The 23,842-nt window shown below is 42.1% G+C and overlaps 1 protein-coding gene across 15 annotated transcripts in view; it reads left to right on the top strand.

Annotated features, from left to right (window-relative positions):
* Positions 1–23,842, top strand: part of LOC138750166 (tensin-3-like) — a 480,425-nt gene that overhangs the window by 265,969 nt on the left and 190,614 nt on the right. For all 15 annotated transcript variants that reach the window (XM_069912329.1, XM_069912327.1, XM_069912319.1 and 12 more), the window contains one exon: positions 6,928–6,977. In XM_069912329.1, coding sequence (XP_069768430.1) covers positions 6,928–6,977 — 50 coding nt within the window. The remainder of the gene's footprint in view (positions 1–6,927; positions 6,978–23,842) is intronic.

The raw sequence follows: 23,842 nt of genomic DNA on the forward strand, positions 1-23,842 counted from the left end.
CTGCTTGATCTGCTAGTTTTTTTGCTCCAGATTCCAGCATCTACAGTCTCGCTTGAGTCTCCACTCAGGAAAGCAATTGCAAACAAATGGTAAAGCCTGTTTTTTTTATGTTAATGCTGTTACATAATATTTTAAAAGAAACAGATCTCAGACCCAGAGTAATACTGGCCTGATCATGGTTTATGCCACTGCTAAATTTGTTATTAATCACTTGACACATTGGGAGAGGAATACCATAAGGATTTCTCTCCACGCTGTTAATTTGATTACATGACGTACCATTGTTTTACATTTATCCACATGAACATTGTTCATTTTATGGTTGACTTGGGCAACAGAGGTGTCCTGATTGACTCTGAGCTTAGTTTCCACCATTCATAATTTAGTATTATTGAACTGCTCTTCTCCACTCACCCTCTTGCTCCACCCTCCAAGATTCAAGATTCAATTTATTGTCATGTAATTAAAAATAAAGTCATATTACACAAAATTGCTTTTGCCTGCTGTAAGGCTGACAAATTTGCCATCGGCAGAAATTGCCTGAAGTGCCTTGTACTGTCAGAGAAAGAGAAACAAAAGCCCCAGAGTCACTGAGTGTCCGTGGATTTGCTTCCAACTCTCCCACAGCCACAGAGTCCAGTTCAAACCTTTGGCAACCTGAGCTACAGATCTGAACCTCCGATACCATTAGGAACCCTTCAGCGCCTTTGGCACCTCCTCGCTTCCCAGTCTGGTACCTGGCACCTGTTCATCCAGTTTCAAACCAGTCTTCAGCAGTCCACAGCCCAGCACGAGTTCCCCAAAAACAGTCTCCAACAGCCTCCAGTCTCCGTAGGTTCTTCACCTTGAGTCACCAGCAGTCCGCCACATGCGTGGATCTTTCAGCCTCAGAGCCCCTCACTGGTCCTTTACCGTGGTCACCGTCCTGTGGGTTGTCTCTCTGCTCCTTTTCCCCATTTTCTGATGCCCTGCACCAGTGCTGCGCTTGCCTGGAGTGTGTAACCCCTCATTGCTGCTGCCGATCAGAGGCGCCACCATCTTGGGCACAGACCCTGTGGTTGCGGGATTTTAAATAAAACTACTGTCAGCTCCTTTAACAGGCCATTCAAAGCCTGTGCAGAGCTGATGGCAGTTGAACTGGGCAGTTAGATCCTGTAGGAGCACTGTATCTAGGCTCCTCACTCCCCGAGCGTTCACACCAGCAGTGTTTCTGCCATTACAGCGGCTCCAGCAGAGCTGCCATTTTCTCCCCAATGCTCTTGCCTCCCAAAATGTCCTCTTGTGCATGGTTACTAATGCACTTACTTGTAATATGGTTTGGTTGTTCTTGCCTGGGGTTGCAACTTCCAGTGACCCCATGCTTCATTTCATCCTTGTTTTCTCTCAGGCAGTCCCTGGGGGGGTCAAGGATAATTTTCTTCCAATCCATTCTGTGGGTTCCTACATGGGTAAAGAGGTTAATGTGGGATCTGAATACATGATCACAACCACAGGGTGGGCAGGAGATGGTTGACAGGATGGATGGGTGGTGAGTTTGGAGAGTAGTGCACTAGTTTCTTATGTGCTCCTGACAAATATGTTTAAGGTTCTCAATGCCATGCTCATGTTCCCCCTTCATTTTGATTGGTTGTGGATCAGGAATTCTTGCTTTGATTGGAATTGGTTTTTTTTAAGGAGACCTTGGGTACATCCTTGAATTGTTTCCTCTGACCACCTGGTGTTTTCTTGCTCTAAAAGAACCCACAAGAGAGCATCTCCTTCAGGACTCTGATTTTGGTTATGTCAGCAATGTGACCTGGCCTTTAAAACAAGGGCAAGTTATTGAGCATGTGGTCCAGGAGAGGGTTCTGACATTGGGTCACAGCTCCCACCACTTTCAATGACAATTCCATGACAATACATTTCTACAACAAACCAAAGATGAGAGGGTTGCTCCACTTTCGGTTTTGATGGACTGAGTCAGACTTTGTTGTCACTAAACATCACAGATAATGGTTGATGATGTTTTCTGCTATTCCTTTGAAGTTGATGTATGGTGAAGACCCTGTCTATTGTGCTTATCGATGGTGAAGTCCCCACTAAGATTGGTGAGCAGCTCTTTCCCACTGGGTGGAGGTAGTAGGAACAGACATTGCCCTTTATATTTGACATGGACAAGCACTGCCTTACGGTAGACAAAAGTTAAAGAATTTCAGACATGTTACATTGTAAATGTAGTATTACTTGATAATAATGAATCCTTTACCTTTACATGGTGGGCCAAAGGGTTTGTGTGATACATTGACTCTAAGAACAACAAACTACCCAGCCAAGACTACTGAAAGACCTATGAATACATTCTGCCAGGTACAATGCTGCAAATTGTGTTGCATGTAAATGGAAGTCCTTGTTTATGTTCCACGCAAAACTTTAAGAAATATTAGATGATTGTGAACATGGTTCCGGCCATCATACACACCCACTCCCTCCCCTCATCAACTCCATGTTTAACTCCTGCTGCCAACACACAAAAAGACACATCCTACCCTGGCCATATTATCCTCACACACCCTCCCATCAGGAAAAGATTAATGAGTGTGAGATCACACGCCACCAGATTCAAGAACAGTTTCTTTCTCATCATTACCATGAACCTGAATCAACCCCAAAATAGTAAAATTATGTCATCTTTGCTCTAAACCAACTGATCTTTCTGTGACTCTGCACTTTTGAACTTCGACTTACTTGCTTGATGTATGATTCAGATGGAGAGAAAAGGTTTAAAATGATGTGGGCCAAAAGCATGGTTGGCATGGGCATGTTGGGCTGAAGGGCCTGTTTCTACGCTGTAGAGTTCTGACTCTGACTCATTGTTTATGTGTAAAATGAAAGTTTGCCGACGCTGTGATTATAATAAAAACACATTGAAATGCTGGAGAAACTGAGCCGGTCTTTCAATGTTCATAAAAAGCAAGGATATATTGCCTATGATTCAGACGTGAGCCCTCCTGCAAGGAATAAGCAAAATGGGCCAGAAGCAGAAAATCTCAGAGATGAGACAATGCTGGCTGGGGGAGGAATCCAGACCAACAAAAGATGTTGGGGAGAGGTGAGAATTTATCATGTCTGCGCGAAAGGAGACCGGGAAGGGAGAGACAGAGGTGGGGGTAGCCGACTGGAGAAGTGTGGGTGGGGGGGGGGGGTGGTTAACGAAAGCCAGAGTAGTCGATATTAATGCCATCTGGTTGGAGGGTGATCAGTTGGCAGATGAGGTGTTGTTTCTCCACTCTGCAGGTGGTCTCAGTCTGGCAGTACCTGAGACCATGGACAGACATGCCAGCAAGGGAATAGGATGGGGAATTGAAACGGGTGACCACTTGGAGATTCTCATTATTGCGGCAGAGCCAAAGTATTCAACGAAGCAATCTCCCAGTCTGTGTCCAGTCTCTCCGATGTATAGGAGACCACAACGGGACCACCATTTGCAGTAGATGACCCCATTGTTTAAGTAACTATTTTACAAATGAAGTGATCATATGGTAGAAATTTAAAGAAGAAAGAAAACAACACCATTTTTGAGATTTTTTCTTCAATGTTCATCATAAATTCGATGTCTGCCCGATGACTAATGTACAAAAACCAAATTCATGAAAACTGTGATGAATTAGTTATTGAGGATAACTGCAGGGAGAGGAGAGCATGTTCAGTGTTGGCCCTTGGTCAGCACCATTCACTCTGAAGGGAAATGGGGGAGTCTAAAGATTCATCATAATTTTTCACAAGCACTGGAATGTAGCAGTGAATGTCGGAAGTGGTCTAGCTCAGCCGTGGAATTTGCTTTATGGTTGCAACCGCATCTGAGCTGCTATCATTTTAAAATAGAAAGAGCTACAAAATAATGGCTTGTAAAATATGGCATTGATGTAGTGCTTTTTAATCTGGCCTGATATTCGGCTTCTTATGAATGAATCCATTGTCTGAAAAATGTAGAGTTGGGCAAGCTGCAAAGTATTGCATTGATGTAGTCATCTGCTGTTCTCTTCAGCTGTGATACTTGTATTTTGTAAAAGAAAGAGATGATTCATCCTTTACTTTGTGTTGTGTACATGAAAGACACAGCACAGCAGGATATTGTTTACTGAATCAGACGGAATACATGGTAAAAATCCACAACAAGATCATTATCAATTGGAAGACTACACAGTGATGCACTGTTGGCCAACTTTTCCACCTGGGTGGTAACCACGCAACAGATTTACATCCCTGTTATTCCTTGATTCAAATGTATCCATTCCCTATAGTTCCTCTATTCTTCTCTGTTACCTGTTTTATAGGAAGCTGCTTCAAACTTATTGTATGGTCAACCTGCCCTGTTACTTTTTTGTGTGCCTCCAGGTCAGATCTTGACCGATGGTCTGATGAAGTACCCTGAATATTTTACTTTACTGTAGAGTCCAAAAAATTGGAATTTTGAGTTTTCTTAGATCGTATCAGAAGTTTTTTTTTCATTGAAATTATTGAACAAAAATTAGGCATGGTTAACTAGCCATGGAACTTCCCAATCTGTAGATAAAGTGAAGCTGTTCCTTTATAATGAAATTATACATGTGTGCATGACATAGCTCAGCTGGTGAAAATATTTTTACTATGATCACCTCACATCTTAGATCATTGCAATATTGCAAATTTTATAATAATAACTTTTAAAAATATGTTTTTTTAAATTTAGACATGCAGCATGGTAACAGGCCTTTTCGAATCATGAGCCCGCACTGCCAAATCACACCCATTGACTTCCAATCCCCGGAACATTTTGGATGGTGGGAGGAAACTGGAGCTCCCAGGGAAACCCTCTCAGACACAGGCAGAACGTACAAACTCCTTCCAGGAAGCCTGGCATTCATACCCCAGTCTTGATTACTGTCGCTGTAACCATGCCATATGCTATTTCATCTTTTAAAAAAATACTCAAGTAGAAAACAAAGGCAGAGCTTGGCCATTACATCCATTGCACAGGGTTTTCACGAGTGCAGAATTTTGCCTCAAGATATTTGTTCTGAATTGCTATTCTGGTATATTGGACAATTGCTCTCAAAGGTTCCTGTTTCAGATGGATTGCAAATGTATTTTCTGTACTCACACGGTGTTCCTGAAAACAAAAATAATAATATTGTCAAAACATCATTTATATTTGTTTGGTCACCTTTTCAGTGTTCTTCCATTGTGATCACATACTCCTGCTTTGATCTTCCGTGGTAGGAACAGTCACATCTGGAGCTAATAATCTTGTAGACTTCCCCTTACATATCTGGTTTTAAATATTTCCGCATTGACTTTTTCAGTTATCTTTGTTCGTGCTTGATCTAAATGTAATGTGACAGAGTATATAGATATGTTTTTGGGGAGATAAATTGGGAAAAGTTTGTTAGAGTAGGTCACATACAAACACTTTAAAACAGATCTTATTTGGAATACTGGAGCTCTGCCCCATGCTAGACATATTGGGGCCAACAGTCTTTGCAAGATCTTTGGAGAGTGCTCAAGAGACTTCACTAATGGATTGTTGTTTACAAAAGAGTAACAGATGAAAGAGCTTGTTAGAGCCACAGACAGTCTGAAGGGAAACTTGTTGTTCTAAGAGGGTCATGTGGTTTTGCAAGCAGAGAGAGTCAAACAGGCTTTTTCTCAGAGAGAGAGAGAGAGAGAAAAACCGAGATAAGTTCTACAGTGTTACAACCAGCAACAGCAGCTGGGACTGGAACAGGACAAGCTGGCAAGCTTGTGAAAAGCCCCATTTGGAAGATGGGTCATGAGTTGTTAATTCAGCCTGGTCAAAGCCCTTGTGGGTTATGCAAGAGGAGAGGACTGACTTTCTAATGCTTCACTTGGAATAAGAGAAACAAAAAGGAACTCTGTGGTGACATGAAAGAAAGAAGTTATCATCTGGAGAACCCTGGAGGGACAAGTTTCATCAGCAAGACACAGAAGTGGCTGATGACGTACATCAACAAATTTCTCTCTTAAAATTGACAAGAACCTTCCTGAGTGGTAACCATTTACCTTTCAAGTACCAAAGCCTGCTGAAATTTATAAATGTTAAATTCCGTGCACATTATAAGAATTACCTGCAACCAGTGAACTTGGAGGAGTGAGAAGTGAGATTGGACAGTCATCCAAAGAACTTTTCTGAACTTACACACACACATTACATACACGTGTGCTGAGAATTAGAAGGAGGTTAAGTTATACATGTTCTTGCCACTTTTAATTCTAAGTTGGCTGGTTGAACGCCCTCTATCTTACCAAGATTAGAAGTCACCCTGTGAATATCATTTTCATCCAGCAGCCTTGTTTTGCTGCATTCCACTTGTGTTTAGGCTTTTACAGTCCTAAGATTTCTTTCAGGCTAACGAGTTAACTGAGAATTGACTAAGTGTACTGTACTTCAATCATTCTAAAATTCAAGAATTGATGGTCTGAAAAGCAAAGAAGCAAAGTTAATCTTTGATTTTAAAAATAACTTAAGACACTGGAAGGATTCAGCAACTCAGGCTACATCGGAAGAAGAAACAGTGAATGTATCAGGTGTGCGACTCTTCATTGAAATTTAGGAGATTGAGCGGTAATCTCTGTTAGAGTTGACTACTGATGTTGTTAACAAATCATTGTCAATGCTTTAATTTTGTTCTCATCACTTTTTATAAACAATAATCAACAACAAAATATAATTTGCTGAGTGAGTTTGATGCCTTTTTAGCCTGATATCACAAGATTCTTCTGCTGAATAAGCATAATAAAAAGAGAATACTCATCAGGTCAACTCACATCCATGCAATCAGAAATAAAGTTAATGTTTCAGGTCAATGGCCTTTCCCCATTTATAGTGTATGTGTTTGACTTTCTCATTTTTAAATGTCAGAAATTAACTTGTTTTTTCAATAATTGCAGGCATCAAGTAATTTTTTGAAGAACACATCTTTCAGTCAGAATTCATCTCAGTAAGTGATTCATCTTAGTAAATGCTTTCTAATCATTACCAACCTATGGAGACTTTAGGGTGATGATACTGTGGTTAATTTGTTGACCAGAGGCCTGGATTAACAATCCAGAGACTAGAATTTGCATCCCACCCTGGCATTTATGGAATCTAAATTCATTGATCAAACTGACCACAAAACTACCAGATTGACATTAAAAACCCATGTGGGTTAATATCACTCAGAGGAGGAAAGCTGCCATTTTTGCCCAAATGCAATGCCAGTCCCACAAAAATCTAGTTTTCTGAACTCTGAAATGGCCTAGAAATCCATTCAGGGAAGGGCAATAAATGCTTACTTTGCCAACAAAGGAGAGATCTAAAAAAATTAAATGAACGCTAATAATATTTAACCATTCTTTCTAAGAGGGTGGGTTTCTATTTTTGAGGGCTGAAGTTATGTTTATTTTATACGTTGGAACACCCAATACATCAGTTGAATCAGTGTAATCTTTATGGAGTTTGCATGCTCTTTTTCGGATTGAGTGGGCTGCCACCATTGCTTACCCTCCTTCCCCCCTCCACCAATTTGTTGCAACATCCTTCAGATGTGACGGTTGGTCATTTAATTGGCCAATGTAAATTGTCCCTAGTATGTAAATAAGAGGCAATATCTGTGGAGAGTTGAAGGAAATGGGGGCTGGGAGGGGGGAAAAGAATGGGTAGCTGGAAAAGTTTATGGGGGGGCAGGATTGCCCTGCGAGCTGACATGCTGGAATGGAATGGGCTGGAATGGTCTCTGATGTAATCAGGAACAATGATATGTTAATTTGTCCACAATTGCAGTTTTGTTTGCAGGAAAATATTTTCATCCCAATGAAATGCAATGTAAAATTTCATGAGAATAATGCCAAGGATGTGAAACTGTCTGTATGAGTAGAAATTAGGAATACTGGGGTTGTTCATAGCACAACAATTTTTTTCAATATGTTTGCTTCCTGAAAAAAAGTTAGGGTTGACAACTTCAAGGCAAACACAATAATCATTTCAGATTCGTTGTATCAAATAGAAAGTTGGAGACGTATTAAATTCACTTTTATTGGATGTAGCATGGCATTGGCTTGCACAATAAATGAGAGGAGCCCAGGGTTTGTCTTGGTCACCAATTTTACAGCCAAAGTAGAGCTCATAGTTTTTCTTAATAAGTGCAGTCACGCTGAGTCTTTGAGACTTAAGTGTACACTCGGCACAAATGTAGCAGTTTGTATCGTAGCAATTGCAACATTGATGACACATTTCTGCAGTTTTGAATCTTTCCAAAGACAATAAATCTGATTGTTATTAACACTATGCTATTGCCTGCAGAACATTGGCATCAACATGAGTTCAATCTATATCATGCACAGCATCTGTATATGTGAACTGGTTTTATAGCCCATCTGCGTCTATCCTGATAAAGCATGCCCAGGTCTAAGTCAACATTTGCATAGTACCTGCAGTGAATGCATGCCCTAAACAGCTTGCTTCGGGGGGGAATATACTAGTAAACTTAAAATATGACAGAAGATCACAAAAATAGGTTATAGCTAAAAATGGTATGTGCTAGGAAAATTTTAAGGTGATTTTCTTGATAAGCAGCCCAAAATCCATGAAATATAGACAAAAGTGACATGTGGTTAATAGCAGTTTTTAATTAAAAAAATAAAGTATCAAAATTATTGACTAATTAAGGAAAGATGATTTGTTGTTTTGAGATCCCACTGAGTATGAGTTGGTTTCTTTGAAATTATTGAACATAGAAAATAGATGAATTATTGAATATTTGGCTCACACAGAGTGTCAGAAGCAGAGACCGTTGGCCTGTTTTGAGGGAACAGGATGGAATTCAATCCATGCTGGCCTTGCTGGAGCTATCCATTCAATCCCCCCCTCTTGCTCTTCCCTTAACCCTCCAATTCATTTTTATTTTGCAATTACATGTTCATCTAAAATTCTGCTATGGAATTTGGGCTGGTGCTCCGGGTGGCAAGTGCAACCAGGAGCCACCAGACCATGCAGCGGCACTGACCCCAGCAAGTGAACCAGCAGTCATATGGTTAAGGCAGCTTAAGCACCATCATCCCCAACGTGGTGCCTGCCCCTGATGCACAGCCAACAGCTTGGGGATAACGCACGGTGAAGAAGAAACTGTAATGCAAGAAGGGAGCCCACATGCGGGAAACCCGTAATTGTTATGCAGGTGGTGACGTCGGTTGATGGGGCAAACGGTGGGAATGCCAACAGCATAAAAGCCGGGCTTCAGCCCCAATAAAACACAGAGCTATACCTCGCTACACCTGTGTGTGTCTTTCTCTGTGTAGCACGCAGATACAAATGGTGACCCTGATGGTTTATACGGCATCTAAACCCAACAATGAGTGAGCCAGCAGCAGTCCACGCAGTTGGTCTGAAGCTGCCAACCTTCTGGACAAGTCTGCCCTGCATCTGGTTTGACCAGGCTGAGGCACATTTTCGGATCCGACAGATCACTGCAGAGTCCACCCGGTGCTATCACGTGGTGAGCACCCTGGGCCAAGACACGGCAAGCTGAGTGGCCAATTTCATCCAGGGGCCTCCAACAGAAGGCTCCTACACCACCTTCAAAGAGCTGCTTATCAAGGCTCTCATGGCGAGAGAAAGGGGTATGTTTTCTCCACTTAGGTGGCCTGATGAATGATATCCTGGCCCTCAATGGGAAGCATGAACCCTGCATAATGTTTGAGCGGGCGTTCTTAGAGCAACTACCTGAAGACATCCAATTGCTCCTGATGGACATTGGTCTCAGTAACCTCCAGAAAGTTGCAGCACAAGCAGACATCTTGTGGAAGCATAAGAGAGAGTGCTTGGCGTCCTTGGGGCTCATATAGGAACAGAGACGCCCTTCTGCAGTTATGCAGGGCCCTGGTGAGACCCCACCTGGAGTATTGCGTCCAGTTCTGGTCTCCAAACTTGAGGAAGGACATACTAGCTATAGAGGGTGTGCAGCGCAGATTTACAAGGTTAGTTCCAGGGATGGCAGGGTTGTCATATGCAGCAAGGCTAGAAAAACTGGACTTGTATCCATTGGAGTTTAGAAGGATGAGGGGGGACATGATTGAGGTATACAAAATCATCAGGGGGATAGACAAGGTGAAGTCTGATTACTTGTTCCCAATGATGGGGGAGACGAGGACTAGAGGGCATAGTTTAAGAATACAGGGTAGGCCCTTTAGGACGGAGATGAGAAAGCATTTTTTTACCCAGAGAAGTGTGAATCTGTGGAATGCTCTGCCACAGAGGGTAGTAGAGGCAGATTCGCTGACTATGTTCAAAAGAGAGTTAGATAAGACTCTTGTGGGTAACGGAGTTAAGGGTTATGGGGATAAGGCTGGAAAGGGGTACTGATGGTAATGATCAGCCATGATCTAAAATGGCGGTGCTGGCCCGACGGGCCAAATGGCCTACTCCAGCTCCTATTGCCTATTGTCTATTGTCGCCAAACTTCACAGCCAGACCCTAGCTGAACCACAGAAGGAGCAGCAACCCCACAAGGAAGTGAGCCCAACAACCAGTGGTGCTTCTACCACCAGCGATGGAGCTCTGGAGCCCGCCGATGCCGACCACCATGCATGTACCAGGGAAACGCTGGTGCCAGCCATCGCTGATGACTATGACGGCTGGCCAACTAGACGGCCTCCTGTATGTGAGGGGCCGTCAATTAGGGTAACTGTTCCTCATGGACACAGGAGCAGAGGTCAATGTCCTGTCCCCGTCAGGGAAGGAAACCAGAAATGGCCAAGTGGGCCCCATGTTGATAGCTGCCAAGAGCAGCACCACCAGGACCTATGGCACGTGCAGGGTCCAACTGCAGTTGGGAGGCAGCCTCTTCTCGTGGATGTTCACCTCAGCAGCAGTGGAACAACTGCTCCTCAGGGCAGATTTCCTGCATCCCCACAGCCTGCTGGTGGACTTGAAGGACCAGAGTCTCATCCATGCAAAGACATTCCAGACCTTCCCTCTCAAGAATATCAGACAGAGCCCCTCCCCCCCTTAACCTGGACACCATTCCACAGGTGAGTATGCCAAGAACCTCACGGAGTTCCCGACAGTGCTTACCCGCCAGTTCACCTTGGAGATGCCCAGACATGGAGTGTGACATCACATCCTGACCCAGGGCCCACCGTTCCACGCAAAAGCCAGACATTTGCCCCTGGAGAAGCTCCAACTAGTAAGGAGAAGTTCAAAAAGCTGGAAGAACTAAGCATAGTATGGCAGTCAGACAGCCGATGGGTTTCTCCCCTGAACAAGGTGGCCAAAGCCACTGGGGGCTGGAGACCATGTGGCAACTACCGCCAGCTTAACGAGGCCACTACGCCGGATCACTACCCCGTGCTGCACATACAGGACTTTGCGCATGGGGCAACTATTTTCTCTAAAGTGGACCTAGTGTGGGGATACCATCAGATCCCCGTACACTCTGACGACATCCCCAAGACTGCCATCATCACCCCGTTTGGCTTGTTTAAATTCCTATGCATGCTATTTGGGCTGAAGAATGCCGCTCAAACCTTCCCAGTGGCTGATGGACAAGACCTGGATGGCACTTTTGTCTATCTCGGCAACATTCTGGTGGCGAGCAAAGGCCGGCAAGAACACTTGGTGCACCTCTGCAACCTCTTCACTGGGCTGAATGAATTTGGACTGGCGATCAACCCAGTGAAATGCCAATTAGAGTTGGAGACCACTGACTTCCTGGGTCATAGAATAACCAAGGAAGGGGCCACATGACTACCCAGCAAGGTGGAGGCCATCTGAAAGTTTCCTAGACCCAGCACGACCAATGGATTGCAGGAGTTTGTGGGGATGATCAACTTTTTTCACAGATTCTTTCCCTCAGTGGCCAGAATTATGCAGCCCTTATTTGCCCACATGGCAGACAAAGCCAAGGATGTAACCTGGGACATAGGGTCAGCGGAGGCCTTCATAAAGGCCAAGGAAGCACTAGTGGGCGCTGTTCTTTTGACACACCCCAGGACAGACGCTCGGTGGAGTGTTAGAGCAGCAGATCGGAGAGAGCTGGCAGCTGCTGGCTTTCTTCGTTTGGCAGCTGTGACCGTTAGAACATAAGTACAGTGCTTTCGACAAGAAGCTACTGGCATTCTACCTAGATATCTGCCATTTCCGATACTTCGTTGAGGGCAGGACGTTTACGGCCTTCATTGACCACAATCCCCTGACTTTTGCCCTGGCCAAAATCTCAGACCCTTGGGCAGCTTGCCTACAGTGCCATCTTTCATATATCTCTGAGTACACCAAGGATGTGCAACACGCCTTGGGCAAATGCAATGTGGTGGCTAACACACTGTCCAGGCAGACCTTCCACGCACTTTCGAAGGAAGTGGATTTTGTGGCACTGCCAAAGGCGCAAAAAGACGAGGAGATGCCCCAGTACAGGACAGCCATTTCAGGACTGTAGCTCCATGACATCCTGGTCGGCGCAAGTAACTCACCCTCTGGTGCGATGTGGCCACAGAACGGGCCTGACCTATCATACCCGCTGCTTGGAGGTGGCAGGTTTTTGATTCCATTCGTGGGCTAGCTTACCCATCCATCAGGACCACTGTGACGGATTATGTTGTATTTTATATTGTATGTAGATAGGTTTTAAAGGAGATAAATTGTGGGTTTTTTTTAGTGTAGGTCACAAACACTTCACAACATTTAAAATGCCAGAGCTCTGCTCAAGCCAGACAGTCCAGACCTTTGTAAAGAGAAAGGAAACTGTTTTGCTGAAGGATTTCACAAGTGGTACATGCTGTGGAGTAATTGATTATTGTTTTGGAAAGCGACGATTGGGACCAGTGCCACAGTCTGTCTGAATGCAGTTTGTTGTTCCAGGAAGGTCGTGATTTTGATTTGGGATTAGACAAATTTCAGAATACTTTTGTATATTTAGCTTTATCTGTTGCAGAAAAATGTATAGCAAGAACATGGAAAAATGCTAATGTGATTGATATTAATAGATGGCATAATGAGATGAAAACTTGTTTGGTAATGGAAAAAATCACATATGTTTTACATGATAATTATTATTTTTTTCTTAATAAGTGGTTTTTATATTTAGAATATTCACATTTAGATTTACCTTGATTAGGTTTTAGTAAATATATTTCAGTTTTTTTTTTGGCTCTCCTAAAGAGAGCTGACTGAGAGGGGGAGGGGGCTGTTCTTCTTTCTTTTTCTTTTTTATATAAATTTTTTTATCGTTCATAATGTGTACTTTTTTTTACTGTATATAATAACTTTATTGAACGAATAAATAAAGTTATTAAAAAAAAGGAAAGTCATGATTTTTCAACCAGAAAGAGTCAAATGTTTTTTTCTGAGTGTGAAGGAGAGAGAGAGAGAGAGAGAGTGCAGTGGCTTTTGGAAGCTTGTTTTGAAAATCCCCATTTTGATGATGTTTATGAGTTCCAAGGTCACCCTGTTCAAAGGCCTTGTGGTCCATATAAGAGGAGATGGCTGGATGTATAATGTTTCGCCTGAGATCAGGGAAACAGAAAAAGAGTTCCTTGTGGTGACCTGAAAAAAGAGGTTATCATCTGGAAAACCCTGATGAGGCAACTTTCTTCAGCAAAACACTGATCAGTAGGAATCAGTTGTGTGTGTCCAACGAACGACAAATCTCTCTCTGAAAACCGACAAGGACCTTCCTGAGCGTAATCATTTACCTTTCAAGCACTAAAGCCTGGTGAAGATTCATCAGTGTTGAATTCTGTGCTCAGTATAAGAATTGCCTGATACCGGTGAACTTGGAGAACTGAGAAGCAAGATTGGATTGTGAATCAAAGAAATTTTCTAAACTTACACACACATTACATACATGTGCGCTTAGAATCACAAGGGGTTAAGTTAAGTTAACATAACATAACATAACAATTACAGCATGGAAACAGGCCATTAGGCCCTTCTAGTCCGCACCGAACCAAACACCCCTCTCTAGTCCCACCTCCCTGCACAATGCCCATAACCCTCCATCTTCTTCTCATCCATATACCTGTCCAACCTTTTCTTAAATAATACAATTGACTCCGCCGCCACTATTTCTCCCGGAAGCTCATTCCACACGGCTACCACTCTCTGAGTAAACAAGTTCCCCCTCATGTTACCTCTAAACCTCTGCCCCTTAATTCTTAACTCATGTCCTCTTGTTTTAATCTTTCCTCCTCTTAACGGAAATAGTCTATCCACATCCACCCTGTCTATCCCTTTCATAATCTTAAATACTTCTATCAAATCCCCTCTCAACCTTCTACGCTCCAAAGAATAAAGACCTAATCTGTCCAATCTCTCCCTATACTCTAGATGCTTAAACCCAGGTAACATTCTGGTAAACCTTCTCTGCATTCTCTACACTCTGTTTATATCCTTCCTATAATTAGGCGACCAGAACTGCACACAGAACTCCAAATTAGGCCTCACCAATGTCTTATACAATCTCAACATCACCTCCCAACTCCTATATTCCATGCAATGATTGATAAAGACCAGCATACTAAAAGCCTTCTTCACCACCCTATTCACGTGAGTTTCTACCTTCAGGGAACGATGTACCGTCACTCCTAAATCTTTCTGCTCTTCTGTATTCATCAATGCTCTCCCATTTACCACGTATGTCCTGTTCTGATTCTTCTTACCAAAATGAAGCACCTCACACTTATCAACATTAAATTCCATCTGCCATTTTTCAGCCCACTTTTCTAAGCAGCCCAAATCCCTCTGCAATCCTTGAAAACCTTCTTCATTATCCACTATTCCACCTATCTTAGTATCGTCTGCATATTTACTAATCCAATTCTCCACCCCATCATCTAGATCATTAATGTATATAACGAACAACAATGGGCCCAATACAGATCCTTGAGGAACACCACTGGTCACCGGCCTCCAACCTGACAGACAATTATCCACTACCACTCTCTGGCCTCTCCCTTTCAGCCAATGTTCAATCCATTTGATTATTTTAAAATTTATACCTAAAGTCTGCACCTTCCTAACTAACCTTCCATGTGGTACCTTATCGAAGGCCTTACTGAAGTCCATATAGACAACATCCACTGCGCTACCCTCATCCACATTCCTAGTCACCTCTTCAAAAAATTCAATCAGATTGGTCAAACATGACCTTCCTCCCACAAATCCATGTTGAGTGCTCCTGATCAGACCCTGTCTATCCAGATGTTTATAAGTACTATCTCTAAGAATTTTCTCCATTAATTTACCTACCACAGACGTCAAACTTACAGGCCGATAGTTGCCAGGCTTCCTCCTTGAACCCTTTTTAAATAACGGAACCACATGCGCAATGCGCCAATCCTCTGGCACTATCCCCATATCTAATGACATTTGGAAAATTACCGCCAGAGTCTCTGCTATTTCCTCCTTCACTTCTCTCAATGTCCTGGGGAAGATCCCGTCTGGTCCCGGAGACTTATCCACCTTTATATTCTTCAAAAGCCCTAAAACTACATCTTTTGTAATCTCTATATTCCCCATATTTACCCAATTTGCTTTTTTTATCTCACATCTCCCAATATCCTTCTCCTTAGTGAATACCGAAGAAAAGAAACTGTTCAATATCTCCCCCATTTCTCTAGGCTCCACACACAGTTTTCCGCTCTGATCCTCTAAGGGACCAATTTTGTCTCTAGCTTTCCTTTTACCATTAACATATTTGTAGAACTCTTTTGGATTAGTTTTCACCCTGCTTGCCATAGTTTCCTCGTACCTTCTTTTAGCTTTCCTAATTCCTCTCTTAAGATTCCTCTTACATTCAATGTATCTTTCAAACATCTCCTTAACTCCATGCTTCTTATATCTAATGTATGCCTCCCTTTTTCTTCGAACCAAGTTTCCAATATTCCTTGAAAACCACGGCTCTCTCAAACCTTTTGCCCCTCCTTTTAACCTAACAGGAACATAAAGCTTTTGCACTCTCAAAATTTGATCTTTAAAAGACTTCCATCTCTCTACTACATCCTGCCCATAAAACAAATTGTCCCAATGCACACCCTGCAAGTCCTTTCGCATCTCCTCAAATCTAGCTTTTCCCCAATCAAAAAACTCAACCCTTGGCCCTGACTTCTCTCTTTCCATAATGACATTGAAGCTGATGGCATTATGATCACTGGACCCGAGGTGCTCGCCGACACTAACCTCCGTCACTTGACCCATCCCATTTGCCAACAGTAGATCTAACACTGCTCCTTCTCTGGTCGGCACCTCTACATATTGTTGTAAAAAACTATCTTGCACACATTTCACAAACTCTAACCCATCCAGTCCTTTCACAGAATGTGTTTCCCAATCTATATGTGGAAAATTAAAATCTCCCATAATTACAACCTTGTGCTTATCACAAATATCTACTATCTCCCTACAGATTTGCTCCTCTAGGTCTCGGTCCCCTCCGGGTGGTCTATAATACACCCCTACAAGTGTAACCTCTCCTTTCCTACTCCTCAGTTCCACCCAAATAGCCTCCGTGGATGTGCCCTCTAATCTATCCTTCCTAGGCACCGCTGTAATATTTTCCCTGACAAGCAATGCAACCCCACCTCCTCTTGCCCCTCCAACTCTATCACACCTAAAACAACGAAACCCAGGGATATTCAGCTGCCAATCACATCCCTCCTGCAACCATGTCTCACTAATCGCTACCACATCATACTTCCAAGTATCAATCCACACCTTCAGCTCATCCACCTTTTTTACAATACTCCTGGCATTAAAATATATGAATTTCAGAGATTTCCCAATTTTTAATCCCTGTTTTCCCTCATCTTTAATAACAACATTATTTACTTTTCCTGCTAATTGCCCTTCATCTTCTTCCAGAGCATTTCCCTTCTCTATCACCTGCCCATCCATATTCAAATACTTACTACAAACTTTCATTGTTTGCATTCTAACCTTCTCCTTACTGCTCTGTACTATTTTGTTCCCTCCCCCCAACCATTCTAGTTTAAAGAATCCTGAGTAGCCCTAGCAAATACCTCTGCCAGGATTCTGGTCCCCCTGGGATTTAAGTGTAACCCGTCCTTACTGTACAGGTCACATCTCCCCCAAATATTAATAAGTTAAAGTTTGATCCTGTTTTCATGTTTAAAGATAATTAAAAGTAAGTTTTGTTTAAGAAACCATTTGTCTTTGTGAATTTCTATTGCTGCTGGGTTTGGGGTCCTCTGGGCCTGTAACATTTGGGATTTTGTCTTTTTGGACTAAAAATTGGAGTTTTGAGATCTGAAACATTTGGAGTTTTTGTAATTTATTAGTTAATTGGTTTTTCCAAGCTAATTTAAAACGTGTGTGTGGGAAAACAGCAGCCATGACTATAGTACATTTTTGTCACAACCATCACCTGCAGAGCCTCAGAGCAAGAGAAAACAGTAATTGATGGTCATTGCTAAAGCATAAAGCTGAAATCAAACATTGGATGAGGAAAATATAAATAACCTTTCTCAAAATTGAGAAATTTTCCAGAGGACAGATCTGTTGAATTACAATTGGAGTTGGATAAACGGAAGGTTTTGGAAGAAAGAGAGAAATGGAATTTTGAGTTGCAGAAACAACAAAATGAGACAGAGGAGGCTGAAAAACAGAGAATATAATGAGGCAGAGGAAGCTGAAAAACAAAATTGCATGTACTGTTGTTCCCATTTCCTTCTTACAGCGAAAACATCTATCTGATAATGTTGGATCTCATTCTTTTAACTTTTGAGGCATGATATATACCCTGTGTAACCAATTATACTGTATCATGCATAACCTTGTGTTTATTGTATTCTTCATAGTTCCAGAACATAACTTTTCCCATGCTTCATTTTTTATCTTTATGCTTAAATCCTTTTTCCACTTTTGTTTAGGTTTATAGTTTATTTCATTATTTTACTTATCTTGCAGCTTAATGTACATGTTCGTTATAAATCTTTTAATTATCATTGTGTCTGTAATCACATATTCAAAGCTGCTTCCTTCTGGTAATCTCAATCTGTTTTCCAATTTATCCTAATTTTAATTAATCTCTGTTGGGTTATATGTAATTTGTTTGTCCTTTTTCCTTGATGCCAATACAGTTCTTTTAGCTTGTTCTGTTTAAAGTTGCCAAGCTAATAATTTGTGTTTTTTTCCCAGTTCATAATACTTTTGCTTTGTTTTCTTTATGTTCTTCTCCACCTTGTATGTTTGTAATGTTTCATATTTTATTCTTTTTGTCCACCAATTCTCTCTTTTTCGTTATATCATCCCTTTGCACTAGTTCCTTTTCTGTATTTACTATCTCCCATTCCAGCTGCTCTATTTCCCGATTGTAATCCTTTTTCATCTTAGTGACATAACTAGGGTTATTGTGATTCTGTGGGTCCCTTGCTGAAGACTCTATCTGGGTATAAGTACATGCTAACAATTATGTGTACCATGTCAAGACTACCAGAAGCTATACCATTAAGGAATGTTAAAGCAAAAACAGTGGGAAAGGCTTTTGAAGGATTTTTCACAGTTTTTGGATTACTTAAAGAGATCCAGAGTGATCAAGGATCTAACTTTATGTCTGGGTTGTTTCAGCAGTTGATTTATGTTGGGAATAAAACAAATCATTTCATCTGCGCACCATCCTGAAACTCAGGAAGCTTTGGAAAGATTTAATTCTACTCTTAAAAGGATTTATTGTCTGGAGAATGGGAAAAATTGGGACGAATTCATTTATTGTTATTTGCAGCAAGAGAGGCTCTGCATGATTCATTAAGTTTCAGCCCTTTTGAAATTGTTAGAGGACCTTTAATTTTGTAAAAAGAACAGTGGGTTAATGAGGATGTGCAATTGGACTTGCTGGATTATGTTTCTAAATTTAAAGATAGGTTACAAAATGTGTGGACTTTGGCTAAAGAGAATTTAGAAATGGCTCAGGGTAAAATGAAGTGTTTATTTGACAGGAAAGCTCAAGTGAAGAATTTTAAGACAGGAAGTAAAGTGTTAATTTTGTTCCCAACACATGACAATCCTTTGAGAGCTAGATTTTCTGGACCGTACGTAGTTAAATCAAAACTGAATGATTGTTAACTATGTTATAAACACTCCAGATAGTAGGAATAAATCTCAGGGTTGTCACTTAATTGTGTTGAAACCTTATTATGAGGATAAGGGTAGTGGAGAACGGTCTGTATCAGAGGTGTTGTTGACAGAGTTGAGCAAGTTATGGATCATAAGTTATGGAAACAGAATCTTGTGATGGTAACTTTAAAGAAACCATGGTTCCTATGCGCCTCTCTAACTCAGCAATTTTGTAAAATCTGGAGATACAGTTAGACCATCTTAAGTCTCAAGAACAGATGCAGTTTAAATAATTCATTTTGAAATATGCAAATTTGTTTCCTGATGTACCAAAAAGAATGTCAGTGATTTATCATGATTTGGATATGGGAGAGGCAAGTCCCATAAAACAATGCCCATATAGAAGAAACATTCAGAAGAGTAAAAGCATGGATCAGGAGGTAGAGTATATGTTGAAAATTGTTATTACTAGACTTCGACTCAGATTGGAATTCTACTTGTGTTCTGTTAACTAAATCAGATGGAACTGTTAGGTTCTGTATAGATTACAGGAAGGTTAATTCAGTAACTAAAACAGATGCTTATCCTATTCTGAGAATAGATGACTATTGATAAAATTGGGAAAGCTAAATTTCTTACTAAGGTAGATTTGTTGAAGGGTTTCAGTTGTGTGCCTCTAACTGAGAGAGGAAAGAATATTTTGGCTTTTGTAACTCCATCTGGTTTATACGAATATAATGTGTTACCTTTTGGCATGAAAAATGTCCCTGCAATGTTCCAAAGGATGATAAATTTGGTCATCCACATGCAGATGCAGATGCATATATTGATGACTTGATCACAAAAAAGTGACACATGGGAAGAACATCTGAGGGAATTGGGCAAATTGTTTGTAAGATTTTCCAAAGCAAACTTAACTGTTAATTTAGCTAAAAGTGAATTTGGACATGCTACTTTGACATACTTAGGTCATGTAGTTGATCATGGCAAAGTTACATCTATTCAAGCTAAGGTGAGTGCAATTTCTGAATTTCCTATTCCCAATGGCAAAGAAATGGTGAGAAGGTTTTTAGGAATGGCAGGATATTATAGGAAATTTTGCTGAAGTTACTTTTTCTTTAACCAATTTTTGAAGAAAGCGGAGAAATTTGTGTGGACTAAAATTTATCAGACAGCTTTGGAAATTTTAAAGGAGATGCTATATCATTACCCTGTTTTAAAATCTCCTGATTTTGACAGACCATTTTTTTTAGCAGTGGAAACCAGTGAGGGAGCAGCAGGTGCAGTTTTGTTACAACAACCTGATAAAATTGACCATCCATTCCCTACTTTTCAAAAAAATTCAATGTTCAGAATTATTGAGAAGGAACTATTTTCTATAATATTTGCTTTCCAGAATTTTGATGTATATCTCAGTACCTCTCATAAACCAATTGTGATATTTACTGACCACAATCCTCTGGTGTTTTTAAATAAAATGAAGACTAAAATCAAGATTGTTAAACTGGAGTTTAATATTACAAGAATATAATCTGCAAATTAATCATATCAGAGGTACAGGTACACGATCCTTTATCCAGACATCTAAAATCCGGAAAGCTCCAAAATCCGGCAAGTGGGTAGAGAGGTGGCAGCGTGAGTCGGGCGGCCGAGGGACCGGTAGCATGAATGGGGCAGCAAAGGGACCGGCAGTGGGGGGAGGCAGCTGAGGGTCCAGCGGCCGGGGAGGTGGCCGGGCTGCTAAGGGACTGGCGTTTGGGGGAGACGGCCGAGGGACTGGCATTTGGGGGAGACGGCCGAGGGACTGGCAGTTGGGGGAGACGGCCGAGGGACTGGCGGTTGGGGGAGATAGCTGGGCGACTGGAAGGGGGTGGGGGTGGATACGGCAGCACAATTCAGGTGGGCTTTCCGAAATCTGGAAAAATCTGTAATTCGGAACACACTGTCCCCCAAGGGTCTGGATAAAAGATCGTGTACCTGTACAAATAATGTGATAGCAGATTTTTTGTCAAGTTGTTAAAATTGATCATGTATAGAAATATTTACTCTCAATATTGCATTACTTTATTATATTACTTTATTATTGTGATTTGTTATCTCTTTAGTGATTTTAAAAACAGTTTAGTTATAACTGAATTTTAACTCAAGAGTTAAAATTCCTTTAAAGGGGGAAAGAGTGACAGATTAAGTTATTTTATTGTGTATATAGATATGTTTTAAAGGAGATAAATTGTGGGGGTTTTTTTTAGTGTAGGTCACAAACAAACACACACACTTCACAACACAAATTTCATTTAAAATGCCAGAGCTCTGCTCAAACCAGACAGTCCAGGCTCCCAGTGCCTTTCTAAAAACCATGGAAACTGCTTTGCTGAAGGAATTCACAAGTAGGTGTTAATTGGAAATGCTATGGAGTAATGAATTACTGTTTTGGAAACCAACAGATGAATGGACTCAGAAGATTGGCTCTGGTGCTGAAGTCTGTCTGAATGCAGTTTGCTGTTCTAAGAGGGTCATGTGTTTTTCTCTGTGTGAGAGAGAGAATTCAGTTCTACAGTTCAGCAGCAGAAGACGGGTTGTGAGTTCTTAGTTCAGCCTGGTCAAAACCCTTGTGGTCCATACAAGAGGAGATGGCTGGCTGTATAATGTTTCGCCTGAGATAAGGGAAACAGAAAAAGGGACTCTGTGGTGACCTGAAAGAAAGAGATTATCATCTGGAAAACCCTGATGAGGCAACTTTCTTCGGCAAAACACTGATCGGAAGTAATCAGTTGTGTGCGTCCATCGAGCAACAAATCTCTCTCTGAAAACCGACAAGAACCTTCCTGAGTGGTAACCATTTACCTTTCAAGCACCAAAGCCTGGTGAAGATTCTTAAATGTTAAATTCTGTGCACAGTATAAGAATTGCCTGTAACAATTAACTTGGAGGAGTGAGAAGTGAGATTAGATTGTGAATCAAAGAATTTTTCTGAACTTACACACACACATTACAAACAGCAGCATAACAAGACTCCACCGCAGCACTTTGAGCCCGCAGGATGAAGGCTTAACCACTTCCATGTGGACATTGTGGGACACCTACCGATACCCTAGGGGTTCCGCTACTTGTTCACAATGGTCGACCACTTCAGCAGGTGGCCAGAGGCAGTCATGATGGTGAACACCTCCATGGCCTCCTGTGCCATGGCTCTCATCTCCACCTGGGTAGCACAGTTTGGCATTCCCTCCCACATTACATCAGACAGAGGGCCCCAATTCACCTCCAGCCTCTGGTCCAATCTCGCAAGTCTGGGGGGGGGGATCATTTAGACCACATGACTGCTCAGACTATTTGAATCGAACGAGCTGGTGGAGCGCTTCCACAGACACCTCAAGTCCACACTCATGGCCAGACTACAAGGACTCAACTGGGTGGACAAGCTACCATGGGCACTGTTGGGGATTCACATTGTGCCCAATGAGGACCTCAACACCAGTGTATGAGTTCCACTAGTGGTCCCCAGGGAATTCGCAACGTCCCCAGACAAGCAACCGGACGACAAAGCAGCACTCCTCTGCAGGCTACAGGAACGAGTCGGCAACCTGGCCCCAACTCCACCGACCAGGCACGGACAAGTGAGGCCCAACATACTCAAAGACCTGCAGGACTGTGTATGTTTTCATCTGAAGGGGTCCACACCGTCCACCATGCAGAGGTTAAATGAGGGTTCATTCCAGGTCATACTAAATAACGGCGCCACGTTCAAATTGGAGGTTGGAGGCAAGACGGAGGTCTTTACAGGTTGAAGTTGGCACACCTGGACCTATAACGCTTCGTTGAGACGCCAGTGCCTCACAAGAGGGGCAGACCGCCAAAGGCAAGAGACATTGCCTTCAGGCATCAAAGTCAAAAACCTCCAGTTCTGGGGTGGGGGGGGGTCATGTAGCGGCACACTGCAGTGACAATTGGGCCAGCGCTCCAGGCGCCTAATGCAACCAGGAGCTAGCAGACCACACAGCAGCACTAGCCCCCAGCAAGTGAACTAGCGGTCAAATAGCTATGGCAGCATAGAGGCCAGCATCCCCAACGTGGCATTGGCCCCCGCTGCACAGCCAACTGCTTGGGGTGAGCGCACGGGGAAGAAGGCATTGTAATTCAAAAAAGGGCCCATGCGCAGGAAACCTGGCGTTGCTATGCAGGTGGTGACGTCAGTTGATGGAGCAAACAGCGGGAATGCCAACAGCATAAAAGCCAGGCTTCAGCCCAAATAAAACACAGAGCTATACCTCACTACATCTGTATGTGTCTTTCTTCAAGTAGTGCGTGGCTACAGGTTGATTCTATTTCCACTGCTATTGCATCCAGTGAATTTAAATCATCATGTTCGTTCTTCTACTAATAACCTTAACTTTTCCTCCTCTGCTGACTTTTAAACTACGAGGATATGAAAATTGAGCAGAAAGAGGGAATGTGTATGTGTTTACATCAGCAAACTGACAGGAGACAATGATCACCTTGGCGAATAATTCAGATATCTCCTGGAAAACTTGTTTTCTAGATGCCATAACTAGGAGCTGTTGGAGTAGCTGAATCAGAAAAGTACAAGGCAAAAAACAAAATCATATCAACTGAATAAATTTGAGACATAAATATTTACATGGATGATTTGATTAAAGCCAGGGTACTATTTGAATGCCCAAGCTAGCTTGAGCCATACCTTGTAGTGAGAAAGACAATAGTGAGAGTTGTCTACAGGCCACCCAATACAGGTATGTCATC

The sequence above is a fragment of the Narcine bancroftii genome, chromosome 1 (assembly GCF_036971445.1).
Source record: "Narcine bancroftii isolate sNarBan1 chromosome 1, sNarBan1.hap1, whole genome shotgun sequence".
Lineage (NCBI taxonomy): Eukaryota > Metazoa > Chordata > Chondrichthyes > Torpediniformes > Narcinidae > Narcine > Narcine bancroftii.